At 33.4% G+C, this 20,614-nt stretch overlaps 1 protein-coding gene across 1 annotated transcript in view; it reads left to right on the forward strand.

Moving 5' to 3' along the window:
* The window catches only part of LOC150098279 (lachesin-like), a 143,647-nt gene that overhangs the window by 96,862 nt on the left and 26,171 nt on the right, over window positions 1–20,614 (forward strand). Inside the window, exon 2 of the mRNA XM_090406295.1 lies at window positions 15,392–15,492. Within this exon, the coding sequence (XP_090262421.1) occupies window positions 15,392–15,492 (101 nt within the window). The remainder of the gene's footprint in view (window positions 1–15,391; window positions 15,493–20,614) is intronic.

The raw sequence follows: 20,614 nt of genomic DNA on the forward strand, positions 1-20,614 counted from the left end.
GATTTTCCTTAACTTTGCATCATTATATTCTCTACTATAATCAGATCTTTTAAATTGAGAAATCTGGTTTAGCAAGTTAAAAATAATCCTTTGTTATTATCTGACTAAGAAGAAGTCAAACAAAAGCAGCATGCACTGGTGAAGCATAATTTTCGGACAAAAACCAAGGATTAATACATAAGGTCAGCACAATTCAAAGGTGTGTTTATTTTTCTCTGTAATACTGCCACCAGGGGGTCACTTGAAAAGTTGTCTCATTACTGAACAAAATACTTCGCAATGAGATCAAACAGCATAACTTAAACTTCAGGGCGATGTCATCTTCTTGATATAAATGTACAATCCGCCTCATGAAAGTACTTGTTTATTATGAATCTAGTAATTCGGTTAGCAGGCAGGCCAAAGTAGTTCCACAGGAAGTCTAAATTTCAGAAAAGTTTATTTCAGCACTGGAACTTTAGATTGTTTTTTAGCTTTAAAAACAGAGGGGATTTCATTCAGCAAAATTCTCTCAGTTCCTTCAATCTAATACTAAGCGCTAATTTTAGGATTTATATATTTTATAGAGGGAAGTAAAAAATAAAGATTACGTAATGTTATGAATATTTATTCATAACATTACGTAATCTTTATTTTTTGCTTTATTCTTTTTTTATTTACGTTGAATAATGTTTATTATTCAACGAATGTTATGAAGCTATCCTGGAACTTTTGTCACATGACCATTCCTACACCTATGCAGTAATTTCTCAAAAATATGAAAACAATTTTTATTTATTTTTTTTTATCAAAAATCACTTGTTAAATCATCCTGTAACCTTCTGATGTGGCTGAAAGATTTACATTGACACAAATGTTGATTTCAATATTAGACACTACCTACTTCAAGTCTGAGTCTTCGTAACGCAGTCGAAAGAACGATACGGTGGCCTCTCTCTTATAAAAACGTAAATTTAAATCCCATACATGACTCGAAACTTCAACGGATGGTCCGTTAGTCGCTTTTATACAGGATTTTCCTTCTGGAAACTCAGTAAAATGTTTTAATATTTTAGACTGTGTTCTAAATAGTTTACTGAAATAGTGCATCTTAATGATAACTGTTTTGCCGTATTAATAAATAAACAAAAAAAGCCATTTTATTTAAGCAGTGAATAATTTTAATCACCTCTGCGAGAATCACTCGTAAAGGAAGATGTCTGACTATAATTCACTAGAAGGCATCACAAGCAATATTACAAGTACATAGATTTCTGGTTTATCTGACATTCTTCACGAAATCATCTGACTTCCAGTGATATCAGTTCAAGTGTTCATAAAGCAGTTTATTGCTGTCATCTCTTTCCTTCCAATTACTGGCCTTTTATTAAAATTTATCAAGGCGTGTCTTACCAATTACTGTTCTCGAGATAATAATTTATATTTGACATTTGCTTTATCGGATTTCTTCCTCGCCACTAACGTAACTTCTTCCTGGCATATCTTTTCATAAAACACTTAAGGGCCTGTAACAGGGTTTGCAGTTCCTTATCTTGCTTTTCAGAATACAGAGAAATGAAATATTTCACTGGAGTCATTACTTGAGCCCTTTCAAGATAAATCAGTACTTCTATCTGGTAAGGCATAGACACAAGTTCAGGAACAGGTTCGCAATTGTTCCAACACTGCCGTAGGTAGAAGCGACGGTGTAACTACCACCCCATCATTATTGGATATCAAAGCACTGCATTTATGCCTAAAGAGAGACGGCTTTTATAGGCCATAAAAACTTCTGTTCACAGAATTTTCCGATGACATTAGAATTTTAATATCAGCAAGCGTAGTGGCCAGCAGAATGTTGTAAACGGATAAGAATGGTTGTAACTAGAAGAATGGAGACATGGAATCATAAATAGTTTTGCATTTGTAGTTGTTATAGCGTTATATGGACCGTTACGGTCATGCGTCCACATGTGATTGTGTGTAATATAATTCTGCGTCAAGCCACATGAAGAGAATATTTTCAACATACTTCAGTTGTTTATACACGCATATTAAGTAATGTTGGCAACCTAAATTGCATTGACGGTGTTGTAAAACTAAACTGCAAAATATATTTAGTAAGATTTACTTTAAAAAATACGGTACAGTATATTCTTAAAGCAAACATTTTATAGTTGAAAACATTAATTCGACGATACTTTTAGATTCTATTATTTTGTTTGAAAATAAAACAAATTTAATAATAAAATGATAAAATAAAAATTAATAATTTATTGAATTATGTAATGTTTGAATCACACGTGTGATTCAAATTTTACATAATTCAATAAATTATTATTTATAAATAGTTTTAAGTTCATAAATATACCTTACCTTAATTAATCTTTTTAGAAAAAAAGAAAGAATATTTTCGGTGTATTTGATCTATTTAACAGTCTTCTTAGAATGTATATGATACCCGACTATACTATATTTGAGTGCAAGTTGCTGATATAAAAAGACTAAGCAGTTCTTCTGATGTCATGTGCGTAGGCTCAGGAGAAGAGTTGTGTTCTTTGACAGAGCATTTGCTCCCTTAAATGAACGATGGTGTACACGCCCACACATATACACACGCACAAGGTGAGACGCTAAAAGAAAAATATCATACATTTGGGCAGTGTTGTAAAGAAATGTTAACTTGTGTAGGTTGCTCCTTCAATCAAGAAAAGAAAATGCGGAGGAGAGACTACCAAAAGTACATGAAAGATTATTTTCTTGCAAGCGCTTCATTTTTGTTTCAGCAAAGAAACTCTTATTTTCTAAGTTATGCATAAGTTCATCCACTCCAGAGAAAACATAATTGCCCAATAGAGGATGATGACTAATCGATGCAACACTGAGGTCATCTCCGAAATGTGGTGATTTTTGAACGTCAAATTTAATCGGAAAATGTGACACTACCTTTGATTACATAAACTTGCCCACTTTTTGAAGAAAAAGCATTTCCAATAAAATATTTCTTAAATCTAAAATAAAAAAAATGAAACAGTGAATATCATGCGAGTTATATTACTAACAATTATTAAACATTATTAATTATTAAAAATCCCTCTAGCACCGCATGGGACAGAGCATAGATCTTGCATATCTTTTACTTATTAAATAAATAAATATTAACTGCGTAACGAATGCGATTCCCATAAATTGAATGGTTTATGATTTCTAAGGCAAGAAATCATAAACATTTCTACAGTTCCAAAATTATAAATTTAATAAGTATATTTAGCAAAATGCATTTTAATATTAAAAAGATTCCAGTCAATTATACTTCATAATTTAGCTGATCAGTCATTTTAGTTTTTTAATGCACTATTTAATTGCAATCATGCGATTGCAATCATGCATAGAATTTCGCTGCGACGATCGTTTCTTTTATAAAGGGAACTCTCGGAATAGATTTTGACCATTGAAAAGAAAACAAAAATAATCTCCATCTCCTGGCATCCGCCGTCAAATGTCTGGTACAGTAATAAATAACTATCACGGAAGTGATAAACTATTTTAACTAATGCAATTTTAACAGAAATTTATACTATATCAGAGATTGAATTTGAGCATTCTACTGAAGTGATAAAATATTCATTTATTTTTAGTAGTTATTTTTTGATAACTGGTTAATAATATTTGATCACTCTCTCTCTCTCTCTCTCATCACAAAAACATCATCAAATATTCTCGGTGTTTGATTTCCCACTTGGCATAGAAAGCATCTTTCTTGTTCACCACCCCTTTCATTTAAAATCATGTTGCGGAAAATTTGGAGCTTAAAATACCTTTTACATTTGCAAAATCGAATGCTCAAAATAGAAATTTTGAGCATTCGATTTTCATACACTTTTCATACTTTCAATTTTACACGCTTATTGCAAGAAAGAAAACGATACTTCTGAGCTATCTTTCGAATAGTTTAGCATTAATAAGGAGAAACTCATTTCTATCATGCGTTTATCCTCTAACTAGTTTCTGTTTTGAGAGAGAAAGGCGTAGTTTTCGGAAAGTTCGGACCCCCCTCTACATAAGACCGGTCCACTTACCGTATAAATATTTCTCGCGTCCTAGATTCGAACTAGTTCCTCACAATTAATTGGAAGGTTTCGTTCCGCTACGCTACAGAGACATCGCTCCTATTAAAGGAAGATTAAGTTGCTTTAAAGAGAGTTCGCTTGAAATGCGGTCTTTAAATGAGGATTTAGTTTTTTTTTTACTTTTTTTTACAGCAGGATTCAATGTACAACTCTTTATAATAAGATATTTGGCAAACTAAAAATAATTACGTGAGCCCTCCTTGGAGATCTCACGTAATTATTATTATTTGGAGTCAGACTCATCGAGCAGTAATAATAATAATAATAATAATAATAATAAATGCTTTCCGTTATTTTTAGCAAACGTAACAAGCATGTTTTAAGCTGGCCAATCGGGCACCTTTTCGGCATATTTCCCACACTCTGCCATGCGACGTAATAGTATGACGTCATCAACCGAAAACATGAAAATACATAATCGCATTTCATGAAATCTATGGAAACTTCTGATCATTTCTTAAGATGCCGCATTGATGCAAGTAAGTTTCAGTTTCTTGGAGGACGCAGGAAAGGAATTATTAAATATAGAAAAAGGTCTTAAATATACGAAATATGTAAATTGCTAAATTTTACATATTTTATAATGAGAGAGAAAGAGAGAGAGAGAGAGAGAGATTGTATACACTTTTAATTTTCCTTTTTATGAGCTTTACAAAAGTTATGGAAATTTCTTTCTGTCAGATTTTAACACAATGAAAATCTATCTTTCTGAACCATCGAAACAACTCGTTAATAAGCAGAAGTGAAGCACATTGAAACACCGCCTGCAGCTATCTATCCAGTCCTATCATTCTCTTTAATCAGTTTTATTATAGATACATACTATGTTTATTGTGTAATAAACCTAACTCAAATCGTTCAAATTCTTTAGAACTTGATTAATTAGAAGGGACGCAAGGGGGGATAAATTCATTTTCTTCTTATCTCGTGGATGCAAACAAAAGCTTAGCTACTTGGCTGGCAAGTATTTGTTGATTAAATTATTATTATTACGTGATACTCCCATGGACTTTAAGGGCTCATGGTGGGAGGGCAATGTTCATCACCATCCGCCATCTCTCACCACGCCATCCACCGACTACAAGTGCAGTACTTAATCCACCATCTACATTAGTTCATCTCTGACCATTGATTATATTTCTGTCTGTTAACAGCGCAAATCGGCCAGATTTGCTAGTTTTTGGGACGAAAATCCCTCCTACCTTCGTATGAGATCGACTAACTCAGAATCATCTTAAAAAGCCAATCGAAAGATCCCTCTTTCGATGATCAAAATTAAGCAATGCTCTTTTTTCATTCTTAGGGCCGTAACTCTTGAATGCATTTTGTTCTGGGTTCACAGCTGCTCTCGCAGTGTATGCGTATCTTGCCACGTTTCTTCTTTGCGTTTGCGAAAACTGACATCCGCAATAATAAACGATTCTTTTTATATCTGCTTTGTTTCAAATATAAATTAAGGGATGGATTCATTTGATCTTCTATAAAAACGTTTTCGACTGTAATATATACGATTCAGCAGATAACTAACCATGGCGTACATTTATGTTGCATTAATTTTGGAAATAGCATTCAGAGTAAGTTATGATACATCTTAGATTGTCGAAAGGAATCAAGATAAAGCGGTTTCATAGTAAAACGGAAATTTGGCAAAGTTAACCACTTAAGTATTTAAAGAATTTTTATAAACTGATATGAAAACTTAAAACTTATCGAAATTGATTACCACTTAAAAACAATTTAAGTTTATTTGTTAATGGAAAATTCTTTTTGCCGTTGCTGTTGTTTAGAATTACACGGATCTGAATGTTAACATATTTAACTGCTCACATTGTTAATTTATCATTCGGATTTAAAAACATTTCTTATAATACGCTGAGACGACTGCAGATAAATGTTACTTAGTGTAACATGATGGGACTGCAGAAAACGCAGCATTTTGTTATCCTGCTGACGCGACGCGGACAGGAGACGCAATCTCTGGAAATGCTATGACAACCAACACCGTGTCTTCAGCTATAGCAAAATTATGAAAAGGATAAAAAAAGACATTAAAGCTTATGTTTAATTTGTACAATCGGAAATCTTCATAACACTACAATACGTCATATAAAATATTAATGAAAAAAGACTTTTCGATTAAGCCTCGCATATACAAAACCATCAGCTGCACATATAAAAAGGTATCAGCTGCTATACGAATTAACTGATAGCAGATAATGATATTTTCCGATAATATATATTTAATTAAATATATATAATATTTACGTAATTTATATTTTTACTGGCTCAAGATTAAATAAAATACAATTGTTTAATAAAACTTATATCCTTTATAATTATTTCATTCGTACGAAGCGTAAAATAACCATAATCTGAAGGAGGTAAATATACACAAGGGTCCCTAATAAACAATACAGTATTGCTGTTGGCAAATACATTGTTAATGTTCAACTGAGTACCGACCTAATATAGTTTTTAGCCATAATATATTCTTTCTCCTAAGATTAAAAAAAAAGCTTGCTTGCGCACGCGCACACACACACACACACACGTTGCCGATTCCGATGTATGACACTGAGTCAAATTCGTTAAATTTAACACCATGAAAATTACCATTCTTGTCAACTGAATTCAGACATTCTTTCGCATACATCTCAGCGACTATGTCAGAGAAATTCAAGAAGATAAATCGAAAAATACGTATATCGAATTAATTTCGACTATCACGAAATGGTAAAGTATTTTTCAGAAATTGCCTACAAAAATACCACGTGAGGTAAGATATAGAATACATCTCATATAATAAGAAAGCTTACCACAGCTAGACTACCGATGCGCAAATAAAGCCACATAAAACTTGATTTGTGACCCGAGACATCGCCCAAGGGCTATTATACTAGTACAAGGCTCGAAAAAGTCTTCTCCCACTATTTCCTCATTTTGTGAAGTGTTGGAAGACTCATTAACCGCATGCAACGTGATCCAAGATATTTCGAACATTCGTTTGGGGATCCTAAATATCTAACTCGAAGTTCAGGTAGCGCCTCGAGAATAATTCGTGAAATAAAAACAGTTCAAGACTGTGAGCTTCATTTAGCAGTATATGAGCGAGTCTAGTTTTCTATGAAATCGTTTTCAAAATGCTCAAAGAAAGAAAGAAAATAATAATAATAAAAATGCACAGAACAATATCGCGCGTGTCTAAAATTGCCATAATAAATCTCTTTTAATTTCTTTGTTTATGACATCCACGTGCGTCATGAAAAATGTTGAAGGTTAAAACAAAGCTAAAATAACATTGTTTTAGTTTTTTAACTTTCAAATAAGCTTAATAACGAAACTGAATTAGTTTTCGAGAACTCTTGAGAAGAGGATTCAGGAGAATAAACTTACATTGGCCAATCTCAAAACGTGTAATTTAGGAGGAACTATGTCGATTTGTATTCTTTTAATGGCGAAAAAAAAAGGAGAAGCCGGTGAATGCTCAAATTCTCCTTCGTTTGATGCTCTTTCTGCTTCAACCTGTGCTCTTCATACATTTCTATTCTGATTTCACTGAAATGTTTCAATCTGGTACATTATTTCAATAATATCTTTTTCATTTATATTAATTACTGTTGTTCATTCACTTCTTCGTCGTTTGCACTGGTATTCCAGAGAATAATAATCGCGCCAACATCCACGGCTATCTAAGCTTTGAATTCTGTGTGAAGGTAGCTTTTTATGATGATTCCAATCACGAAAAATTGTATTGTAAACCTACACCGCGCTTTATAACCCAAATATGGTTTTTAGAATATAAGCCACTTCAGGTCTCCAATAAGCAGGATGGTAGTCTTACACCAGTAGATGGAAATCATCTACTTTCCACTCTTTAAAGGTAAACTAATGCGTTTTAAACAATTAAACAATATTTACAATTTTAAATAAATATTTATTTTGAAACATTTCAAAATAAATATTTTCCCACTACAGTGTTAGTAGTTTTTTAGCTTGTGCTGAAAAGCTTACAACATATCTAGAAATGTTATAAATGTTCAAGATTGTTGGCCATAAACTGTATTTAAATGGATGATAACTTCTAAATACGGTGGCTGTTAAATTTGGATGCCTTTCCTTGACTGTTCAGATCAAATATAGTTTCCTCGCTTCCTTAGTTCAATATATAGTTTAAGTAATAACCGTTAAAACCGAAAAATTACTTCTATCTTTTAGCAAGAGATTTTCTCGGTTGTGTTCCAATGCATATCGAGAGAACAAAAATGAGAGCAGTGACAGCTGAGAGATCAGTGCTGCATCCCACCAATATGAAATCAGTTGTCTTGTTTTGAATGCAATTTTCAAATTATTTCAAGAACAGAAAAATTACATTCTACGCGACTTGCTTTTCGGAACTACTTAAATAATGTCGGCGATTTTGCTAAACTTTTTAGGGGATAGAATTCATATTGCTCATTTATTATGCACCCAATAAACTAGAATTTTTGCATAATCATCTAGATCATAGGTTGCCAAACTTTTTCGGGCCACCGCCCACTTTGCAAAACATAAATTGTGTAACGCCCCTATTATAACAGTTTGAATAAAACCATATTTCAAATACTCAATACTGTATCGACATTTCTTCTTATATTCAGACATAATGAAGTAATAAAATTTGCAAAAATATTCACAAAATAAAAGATTTAATTTACACTTTGTATGACTCCACTTATCTATCACACTTTCGACTGATGATTGTTGGCAAAGCACACAAAAAATAATGAAACTTATTCCTAAACCACTGGTATTTATAGATTTGAAATCTATCCCGAATCGACTTGCATGCATTGACTTGTTTGCGATACCATCATACTCGTGCTTTGAACAAGTCACTGCAAGCACCCATATTCCTGTCAAAACATGCTGAATTGAGTGAATTACCTACGTAATAGTTGACCGACATACTACTAGTTAAGACTCGTCTGCTGCGTGGATAGACTAAAGCCTGTATGGCACGATCAATTTTTACAATAGCAAAAAATGAACAAAATTTTATATATATATAAAAAATAGAATTAAAATATCCTGTATGACACGTTCAATTTTCTCATTGACATAGAAAATTGACATCTATTTCAATCTGACATGGCAAATTTTCAAATGATTAAATAATTGAAATTGATCGTGTAAGACGGGCATAAGATGAATTAAAATTCAATATTTAAATTTTAAATGATTATCTAATCGCAAAATCACGAAAATAATTAATTTTTAAATATATATTATTAATTTCTTCTATAAAGAGCCACCGACCCCTAGACCGCCTGAACACCCCCAAATGCTTCTGATCCCACTATAGCCCCCCCCCCCCCCCCCTAGAAGGCTTCACCGCCCACTTTGGGAACCTATTCTCGAGATCGATATGCATACGAATTGCTTCAGCATGCGAACCACAACATTCATCGTTTGCTGGAAAAAATTATTATGTAACGATAATTTCGTACTGAACACTTTTTCTCCATCATTATAATAATTACGAGAGTACTTCGAGCACATAAAAAGTAGGAAAACATGCGTATTTTTCGATGCATTACTTACTAGCTGAGATTATTTGGGACGGACGATGTAAAAGCGTAAGAATAATTTTCACATTTCTGAAAATAATTCTCTCCTATAAATTCTAAGCTGCAAATCATAGCTTCTAAATAAAGAATGAGCCAGTACTCGCTTAAATTAGGCAACATCTTGCTTGTTTATGTTATTAGTAGGAAGAAGGCAATGTTGAATCAGCAGAGGAAAAAAAAACCGATTTACGTGAGCTTATTTTATCTTTTTGTTTGCATCAAATGGAGCGAGACAGGATTTTTACTTTTCCCCTTAGCTATTTATATTTGAATTAACATTGCGGCAGTAGAGTTGGAAACGGGCTGCATTATGGTAGTCACTTTCCACTGTCTCTAGCATATAATCAGCACGCGCCTTGATTTGTGACCGTTGGTCAATACGGTTGCCATTAAAATACAAAGGTCTTATTCCATTGCAATCAAGACTTAAGATTCATTTGGCAAAAGCTTATTTATTTTATTATTTAGAACTGTAAATCATTTCCGTAGATCACCTCCGATTACTTCGTGTATGCAAAACTGAATTACTAAATTTAAGTTTACACACACAAACCTATAATAAAATAAAATTTCTAATATTAATTGAGTCTTGAAGAAATGTTAGTTGTATCTTCTATAAAAAAATATATACACTTTTATAATTTACAGAGAAAAGAAAATAAACTAAATTAAACTAAATTTTATCGGTCTCGGCACACAGAAGTAAACGAAAAAAAAAACATCTGGAATGAGTTGAAGAGTGAAAGCTCGTAGTTTGCGACTACCTCATTAAGCGGAAATGGCAAAGGGCAAGATCAGAAATGACCGCTCTTTACTGTAACAAATTGTTACACTTCGTGCATCAGTTTTAGAAACTTTTCAAAGGTTAAACATAAATAAGACTGGAGTTAATGAATATTTTTCTATTTCATAGAAAAGTGTTGCAGCTGTCGCCCATTCACGTGTGTAAATTAAACTTTCAGAAGTGTATTTTTCGCTGCTTTCTTTCAATTTAATGCTGTTTAACGCAAACCATCAAGGAAGTAATTTCAGAAGAGGAATGACACACGGTCATTATTGCAGCTATTCCTTGTAAAGAAGAATTTTGGAAACATCAGTTATTCGTAGTGGTATGTGAAATATTTCACAATTCTATTTTATTTACAAATAAGAAATTTCAACCATCTCCAAGAGTACAATAATCGGGTTTAATGACACTGGAATTTCAGTGTCTAAATAACTTGGGTAAATGTTTCGATATCAAGAGAGTTGGGAAATAAACTTTGATCCTCTTAAAAGTGTCAGGATGCAGTAAGTTCCTTTCCCATTCTCTGATAACTTTGTGTTTGGACAATCACGGATATTATCGTGTTGCATTAAATAGTTTAAATGATGGTCACCGTTGTAGCATCAGAGTGCATTATTAAACGCCAGCGTTCTTGTATTAAATGCTTCGATGCGATTCCATGATCGCATCGATCACATAATCGATGCTATGGCATAAAAAGGTGCCTACAATGAAAGAATTGAGACTGTTAGGTATCATATCTCTTGCATCGTCGAGCAAATAATTATGCATAGCATAATCAGCTGGAGAGGATAATAAACAAGATTTTTTTACACCAATATCCGGGTTGATAATTATACTGCCATCCATATATCACGAGTAAGGAATGACGGGCGAAGATCAGTTGAAAAACTTAGATACGTTATTAAGAGAGAGGAGGGACTACACGAAAATGTAATACGCATGTCTCAAATACTTTGTGTGCTTAATTTTCTCAAAGCGAAGAATTTATATGTGATAAATATAAAATATACGAGTAATACATAAATAAATTCGCTAGAAAAGTCTTATAATAATTATTCAAGATTTGACCAACTGCGAAATCATCAATTCCACAGAAAAAAATACTGCAGTTGTTTTCATTTTTTGTCTTACGTTTCCATTGCTTATTCCGCCATATTTTTTTTTAAAAAGACCTGTTTATTAATAATATTATTTAGAAAGCGAAATAAATACAACACCTCCCTCGCGAACTTTACAGTCTGTAGTTTGGAAAAACCTGGGTTTAAAATTCCGATGGAATTTAAAAGCTCTTAATTCCGATGGGGAAAAGAAGTTTTAGTTCCACGCGCAAGATTCTCACCGTCCTTCTACTTACGAAACGGGCAAGCGAGTAAGGTTTGAGAATACATTCTGTTGTTATTAAGCCGCCATTCACCTGACAAGTGGATTGGAGGAAGTCATTCTCTGGTTAAATATTACTTTTCTAATCAAATGATACAAGTGTATTTCAGAATGCACTAACTTACTAACCCTTAAAGTAGAAGCAAAGCTTTTGTTGGAGTAGGTGAAAAGCTCAGTGGTTGGTTCGAACACAATTTTGCCAAACAAAGAAAACAGTACATATTAAGTCAACACGTAGCAAAGAGCTTCGGTAATCTGTGGAGCCTCCAAGGAAGCGGTTCTCTTTGCAGTCTTGTTAATATTTACAAATATAAGAATTCGACCGGCACGAAAGATCTTCTTGTATGTGTTGTAGCCGATAAGCACTAGAACATGCAACACTACTTCCTAATTTCATCACAGCTAACTAACAGCAAAGTACTCCTAATTCCTATAAGCCGATGAGCGAGTACGGAAACTAATAATCCAATTCACCAAACTGCATGTTTGTGATCTGCACCTTTTCTCCTATATTCAAGAAAAAAAAAGCCGGTTGAATAATACCATCACACAGATAAACACGACAAGGAACTGTAATGCAATACCCATTTCAGTTCGTTTCCACATGCCGGAACAAAGACCACGTAATGACAAGCGGCGAGCGGATTATTATACACACTGAAAGATATTTTCGCAGCATCAAGGGTCACAACTATGACTGTGAGGTCAAGTATTGTAAGGAATACTTCATTACTTTTATTACGTGAATCATTAGAGCCAAAATTCAAGTTGAATATTACGGATCCGACATTGGATTCGCAGAACCAATCGATAGGACACTGCTTGCCAAATTCAAAGTATAAATGCAATTAATAATAATAAAACTAGCGGAAACGTCTTCAAAGCGTCATTTTCCTTTTCCTCTGCAGGTCTTCCATCCAACCGATTTCGATCAGATTTGGAACACAGTTTTGTATTATGTTTTTCATACTTTCATATAAATTTCCGTTCAATAGGATAAAATGATGTGGTCTTACGCGGATAATGTCTGAGATAGCATAGTTCAATCGATTTAGACTAAATTTGGAACATGGCTATTTGTGCCTTTACCTATGGTCTAAAATTTAGAACCAATCTGAATAAAACGAATAGAAAGATGCACGAGTGTAATAGAGTCCTTCAAGGTTTCTACAAAATATGAATTAGAATTGTTTCATTTGCTGTTTAGGATCCCCCTAGCAATTTTGGCAAAAACATCATTCAACCGATTTTGGCAATTTGTTCCCCTGTTATTTTTACCTACTTCAATTAAAAACAATAAGCACTAGTAAAAAACTTATTTCGCACATAAAAATGCGAACCAAGTGTAAAGTTTGCTAGCAAGTACCGAAGAAGCAGAAATTGATCACAATTTAATAGTACCTACATGACTGGCATTTTTGCTAGAATGCTTGCTGATGTAAATTTTAATGTGAAACTCGAGCATAGCAGTATCATTAATTATTAAAAATATCTGTAAAGTAGAATGGTTTAAGTTGCAAATAATCTTCTGCTTCGTCAGTTGGTTCATTTTTTATATAAAATGTTTTTAATAACATTTTTAAAAGTACTACAAATCATGATGAGAAACCAACGTGCGTTATATAAATGCAGTCTTCTGAGCTGAACATAAAATACGTAATGCAGTTTAAAGTAAAATATTTAGCACCAATCGGAAAAAATGCATAAAAGCCCCCCCCCCCCCTCACGTATTGTTAAACGTGAATATTTTTGTAAAAATCATTAACACCATGGATACGTATATGGAAATGCATATACGTATTCCTAATGTCGTCGATCACCATCGAAGGTGATTCACTGAATTGTTGATTTCAACTACTTCACTCCATGAACCAAGTCATGGAGTCTTCTTTTGCCAGTTATGTTCGGTTAAAGCATTATATTCTCTTTAATCTTGTTTTTGTTTCGAGGAATCTTTGAGAAAAGGAAGAATGTGGATCATATTTCTGTGTTAGAATATTATTGCTGTAAATGTTTTTTTCCATCTCTATATCTGTTAAAATCGCCAGTGCGAAGTTTGCTAGCATCCACTATATTCCCACTTCAGATAAACTGCTGACCGGTACACTGCCAGTTGAAGTTTTAGCTACTCGTTTAATCATGAAATGTCAGTTTGTTCAACCCCTTCCCCCGAACTTTAATCTTTAACCAGTGTATTTGTTGTCTCTAAGCGATGCTGTTTCACTGGCTCGCAGTCTGCATTTAATGTTTTCTACAAAGCTTTACAACGTAGAAAAAAATTCCAAGAAAGCGCTGTTTGCAGACACAAACATTAAATTCTAAATGCTATTTTGAGTTTTCGTTTCACCAAATGCACTTCTTTTCTAAAAGGAGCCTGTTGCAATGAGATGGAAACATCAAGAAGACCAAAGTAATACTAAAACACAACGCAGCTAGTAATAACGTAAGAAATACGAGGGGACTAATACATAATACAGTTAGAATGCCACGATCCCCTCTGAATATGTCTCAGAATTATTTCACCTATCCGAGATTTTTTGAACCTTCCACTTGTACACAAACCGATAATTTTTCTTGTTCCATTTTTGCTTTTAACATGACTTTTATGCAGTCCGTAGCAACTACTTAATCGCGTTTCCTGTCATCTTTCCGATTTTAGTGAAATAGGATATTTACTAAAAATGTTTTTATATGTGTAATTCTCAGCAGCAAAGGCAATAACATCTCACACCCGTGTTGCCTTCAGTCAGTTGCAAAACCAAATAGGATATGCTGATATTTGCCCACCTAAAGATTCCAATTTTAGCTTGAAACATTTTTTAAGCATGATGCCAAGTACTCATCGTAGGAATGACTCTGCTCGGTTGTGCATTATCGTATTATAATTACTAAGCTTGACTGGTCAGCCAAGTCATTAGATTTCACAAATGCTTTTTACAACAAAAACTTATATTGTTACCTGGAAAGAAGCAAATCGAATAGATTTTAGATATACCCGATGACAAGTTTCTTTCTAGAAGCTGCAAGAATATTCTCATGGGAGAAATGAGAAAGCAACGAGCATGAAAACAACATTTGAACTTCGTGTGTTTTGTAAGGCGCCTGGAAAGGAATAATAACATTGTTGACGTTATTTTTGTTATTATTTGGAACGACACCGAAACAACTAAGATGGTGGAGGACAGTACATTATTTTGCTATCTGCATGTGTTCAACAGGAAAATTTTTTGAATTATTATTTTGTTAAATTATGTTCTCATGATAAAAGAATCTGGGCCCGTTGATTGTGCCAGAAAACCTTCGTGAACTTCGTCTTCGAATCCGTTTTAAGAGACGTTTGAGAATTCAGTAAAATGGGGAAGTGAATTCAGCATATATTCCAGCGAATTATTAGAGAATTGTATGCTGAATTCACTGGCACATTTTAAATACAATTTAAAACACAATTTATAAACTTTTTAAGCGAAATGATAGATAGCCTTATGTAAAACCAATTTTTTTTGCAGCGACTGGATCTTCCCAGAGTCCAACACGGTCCATAGAGCGTAACATTTCTTTAGGTGATTCTATAGTCGTTAACTGCACCACCAAGGGACCTGCTGTAGTGGTAAGGTATCCGTTTCGTTATTTTGTTACTTAAATATCATTTACAGTTATTGCAATACGCATTTAAAATAACTTTACATAAATGAATATATTAATATAAGGTGCGTAAATTAGGAAGCATACGTAGTCGATGTAGGGATGGATTAAAACAGGTCGATTTGATTCTTGCAAAATTTCATTTTAGAAGATGAAATAAACCGGTGTTTGTGCACAACGCAAAACGCATTTCAATTATCAACAGTCAAATGAATTAATTGTATTTTATAAATCAAATGTGAATTATATCAAATTCATTCAAAACAAGGGAAATAAAATTAAATAAAAACGATACATTTTTATCAGAAAATTTAAATAACGAATAGTGAATATTTGTTATTTAAATTTTAAGTGATAAAGTTGCAGCGCAAGTTTATCACTTAACAACTATATGATAATTCACTGTATTACTTTAAACGAAGCCATGGATAAAAAAGATATATATATATATATGTATCGATACAGTTTTGCTAATCCTCCGAGCATTACAGGTTATGAAGATTGACTACACGAAGTGTTTCGAGGAGAGGACAGTTAGTCCTCCCATTAGACTTAAATAGCAATGAACGATGTTAACACTCACTGCGACATTCGTTAATTTTGTTTAATAATACGTGCAGCAATTTCTTGTAAAATTTATATTCCACAAGAAATTACGAGTTATCATCACAGTCCAACCGTACAGAAACAGATCGTTCGTATGTAACGTTCTGGGGTGTGTGTTGGGGGGGGGGGGTGAGAGTTTGGTTTTGTGATAATGTGTGACAGGGGACGGAGAAAGGAAAAAGGTTACTTCGTTTTTCAAAAGTTGTTTTCCTAATAGAATCCATGAACCCACGAATATGTAGGGGCGCAAACTATTATAGTTTATGAATAAATCTTCGGTTTTATTTTATTTTTACTGAATATTGCTTCAGTGTCCAGAGTTTTAATTTATAGCGAAACTCCAAGACCAAGCTAAATATCCTTAAGCTCCTGACAGAGAAAAGATTGGACAGTAACACTGTGATAGTCGTAACCTAACGTTATTGTAAATCTTGTATTTCTTTACTAAACTAAATGCTGGCATATTTTGGGAATAAAACAAAAGAACAAAACAAAGAAGAAGTAAACAAAGAAAAGTCACTCTCCAAATTTAACACACATTATTATACTATAAAACTGCAGTAATATGTTTATTTTCAAATACAATAATATACTTTTATAGAACCACGAGGTGCTATCCTTCTGTTAGAAAGATCTGCGACATCGAATCTCATTTTAGAGGTGAAAGCTTTATAAGTATTTTTGAAAAGAAATGCGAGTTTAGTCGGTCACAAATGGCAGTGCAAGGGGTTTTCTTCCCGAAGGAAAATCCCTCATCCCTCAAAATAGGTATTGTGAAATTTGAGGATGCCCCATGTCTATAGAGGACGCGCAATTCCAGACCTAGCGGACTATGGTAATAGGATTAATTGCAGCATCACAGCTTATACGCAGCTGGTTATTGATATTAAAATATGGAAAGAGCATTTCGCTTTCGCAAAACTTGCGATTTAAAGGAGAAGCGACCGATAAGTTTACTTTAATGCGTGAAGGGCGTTATAATTTGTGTCAACTTAAGACAGAATGAGATTCTAAAAATCCAGAAAATAATGTTACGTAATTTATGTACCACCCATAAGAGGCTGCTTATTTAGTGTGCAACTTAGAGAATATCATTTTTCTTCTTCTTTAAGAGATAACTGCCATCCAAGCATATACGCAGGGAATTCACTCCCACTGTGCTTTAAGCAGCTCAGTGACTATAAACAATCCACCGAACACACACACACACACACACACACACACACACACACACACACACACACACACACACACACACACACACACACACACACACACACAGCGCAGTTAAAATTTATAAAGCAACGTATTATTAAACAGCCTATTAATTGGGATAATAAAGATAATTTATTGTGTTCTGTGCGCATTTGCAGTTTGTTTTCCAATAAATTAAACATATCATTAAGCAGAGAGTGAATATACGGGAATTAATTCTCGCTTCAGTAAGTTTTAATAATTTCTGGAAACACTTTCAATGATTATACAAAACAATATACAAAACTTGCCAAATAGTTTTTTTACTAAATATACTGAGATAAGAAAGAAAAATAAATATTATTATCTACTTTAACTATGCTGCTCTTCATGCTTTGTGCATATATGATTTGATGTAAGGGTGAGCATTATTATCACCATTAAGGATAACTCCATAAAGATCGGCAACATTGTCACTGATGGCCTCCTATTAAAGTAGCGACGTCACCTTACTTGGCGACACTTAGGATTGGTTTTTATTTCTATAGACGTCTATTCTAAAGACAGACTTTAAGTGGAAGTTTAAAAACATACAACTATTCAAAATGTAATTGATGGAAAAAAGAGGGATGCAGTCTCTTCCTGTTTACATTAATGGTCATGTAGAGATTTCTCGAATGCGGTGATTAGACATCAAGTCTAAAAGATGAAGCTCAAGATATTATTTAAGGAACTGAAGAACTCTTTTATAAATCTTCGGAACTCAAATACCTAAAACATCGCCTTTCTTTCTTGAAAAAGCGATCCACACATTTGCGGCAAAAGTCTAACTCGAACGCAGTATATCTGAAAATAATGGGGGGGGGGAATCATCACTTTTCGTTATTGGGAACTTAACGTGTTCTACTGATGAAGAAAATGCACACTGACTACTCTGCTAGTTAGATGCAAGCAGAACTTATATGGAAATACCGTAACAAGACAACAAAACACCAAAAAAAAAAAAAAACACAACAAAAAAGCAAAACAAAACACGAAACCATTTCATCATATATATTGAACGAAAACATTACATTCAGCATACTGTAAAATTTTAATAGCATTTTTAATTTCATATTGGTGGAAACAGTTTAATTCTTATTTGGATATAGAAAGAACAGAAAAACGAAACAAAATGGATAAAGCAATAAAATTGATAAAACTATACCTAAATCGAAATAATATTTACTCGAACTTCTGTTTCGATATCCAGTCTTAATAAGTTTGCTATCATGTCAGACCACTCACGTATGTCCTTGCATGCTTATTTGATTCAGTCACTCATCATAACATCATCGTCTTCCATTCGTTTTTGGCGAACGAGATCAAAAATGGCGGTGAACTGAAGTATCTTATATTTCTAACTGAATATATAACACATTCTCAAATATATAGAAAATAATACAAAAATATACAGAAAATATAACACATTCTCAAATATATAGAAAATAATACAAAAATATACAGAAAATATAACACATTCTCAGAAAGCCATAATCTACTTGTGGATTAGATCGTCTACAAGTCATTATTCTTCATCGTTGCATAGTCCTACATCAAAAACAATTATAGCCAATGGTAGAATTTCTTAGTGAATATACGCAGCTATGAAAGGACAAGCATTAGAGAATGGAAGAAAATTTATTTGCTTAACACATGGAAGTTGCCGAAATAATCACCACTGGTCTCTTTTTCTGTTTGCTTATTCTTAGAGCGAATACCTTCTGGAACTGGGGATTAGATGGCATCTTTGCAACGGCCAGTCAAGATTTATGAATAAATTAATACTGCCTGTGGAATAACATCGCATTTGTTATGGTGCAAATGCAGGTGTTAGTGGCTTCCCGAACAGTTGCAACAGAAAGAACCGGTGTGTTCCTTAATCTTATCGCCATGTTAGGTAACCAAACTTTTCACGGAAGCGTGCAGTAAATGAACTGAGGAAGGAAATATCAGTGGCGGAAAAAGGACAAAACAAAGATAAACGGGGAGAACTGACAAAACTTAGATACATGTGATAACATATCTCATTTTCTTCTGAGAAGTTATAGCCAGAAGTTTAATTCGGACTATCGGCGATATCCATGAATAGTCGGTAATAAAATTTTAATTTATTTTTTATTAATGGTGGTGGCTAATTAACATATAATTAACCATTATATTTTGGATGACACAATTTTTTAAAAAAATAATTTAATTGAAACATTTGGGATGTTGAGATTATGAAAGCTAATTTAGAATCTTAAACGATGTTTATAAAAGTATTACTAACATAACAAACATTCAAATAAAACACACACACACACACCTATAAAGACAAAATAATCACAGTCAGTAAACAGAAATTAACTGAGAGTGAAACACACTACCAGAGTATAAAATTCTGCTCTCCTTACGAGAGTATAAAAGGCTGTAGTAAGGAGAGATTATTGTTAAGTGGACAGTATCAATAATGTTATTCGGTATTTATATAAGTGCATTTACTATATGTGGAACCTAAAATACACGCAGCGCATTGAAATCATTGCACACAAATCCAAACATATTTTATTATTAGCAGGTTATCCAGCTCTCGTGTTGCATTCAAGAATTTATCCTAAATATTTTACTTGATATCACAAAGCAGTTTTAGATGACATTAAGTGAAACTTTCAGAAAATTACCTTTGGTAAGATGTCAACATGGACAGGAAGGTCGTAGTAGTCGAAAGTAAAAGTAGATCCCCGCTTTACGGCACTCCATTTTATGAATTGTAAAATTTTCTATTATGAATGTATGAAATGCAGGACATGGAAGAGATGCTATCGGGATGCACATCCTTCTACGCGAGGTTGCTGAATGACAAACCACAACCGAGAATAAAGATTTTAATTATTATCAATTATTGCTAATAACCTAAACCAATATAGTTTATTTTTATTCAACATTAAAAAAAATTACGTCGCAAAATATTTGATTTAAAACAAACCTTTCTGAGTTGCTGTATTTGGATCACCTCACAGTTGCAAAGAAAGCTTACAGTTAAAGCAAACTGTAGTAATTTATCTCTCTCTTCATTTATTATCAATTAATTAAAATTCTTTACAGGGCATATTTATACCCTCGAAATGACTGGAAAGAGAAAACTGATTTTGAGAATACAAACTCCTTAAAGAAGCGGAAAGTATTAACATAGGAGAAGTGAAATTCTCAGACTTCAGGAAACAGTAATGAAATTGTTCCAATTTTCGATATCCCTTTCTGCGATA

Source organism: Typopeltis vanoorti, chromosome 16 (assembly GCF_054136105.1).
Source record: "Typopeltis vanoorti isolate ZY-2024b chromosome 16, IOZ_Tvanoo_1.0, whole genome shotgun sequence".
NCBI lineage: Eukaryota > Metazoa > Arthropoda > Arachnida > Uropygi > Thelyphonidae > Typopeltis > Typopeltis vanoorti.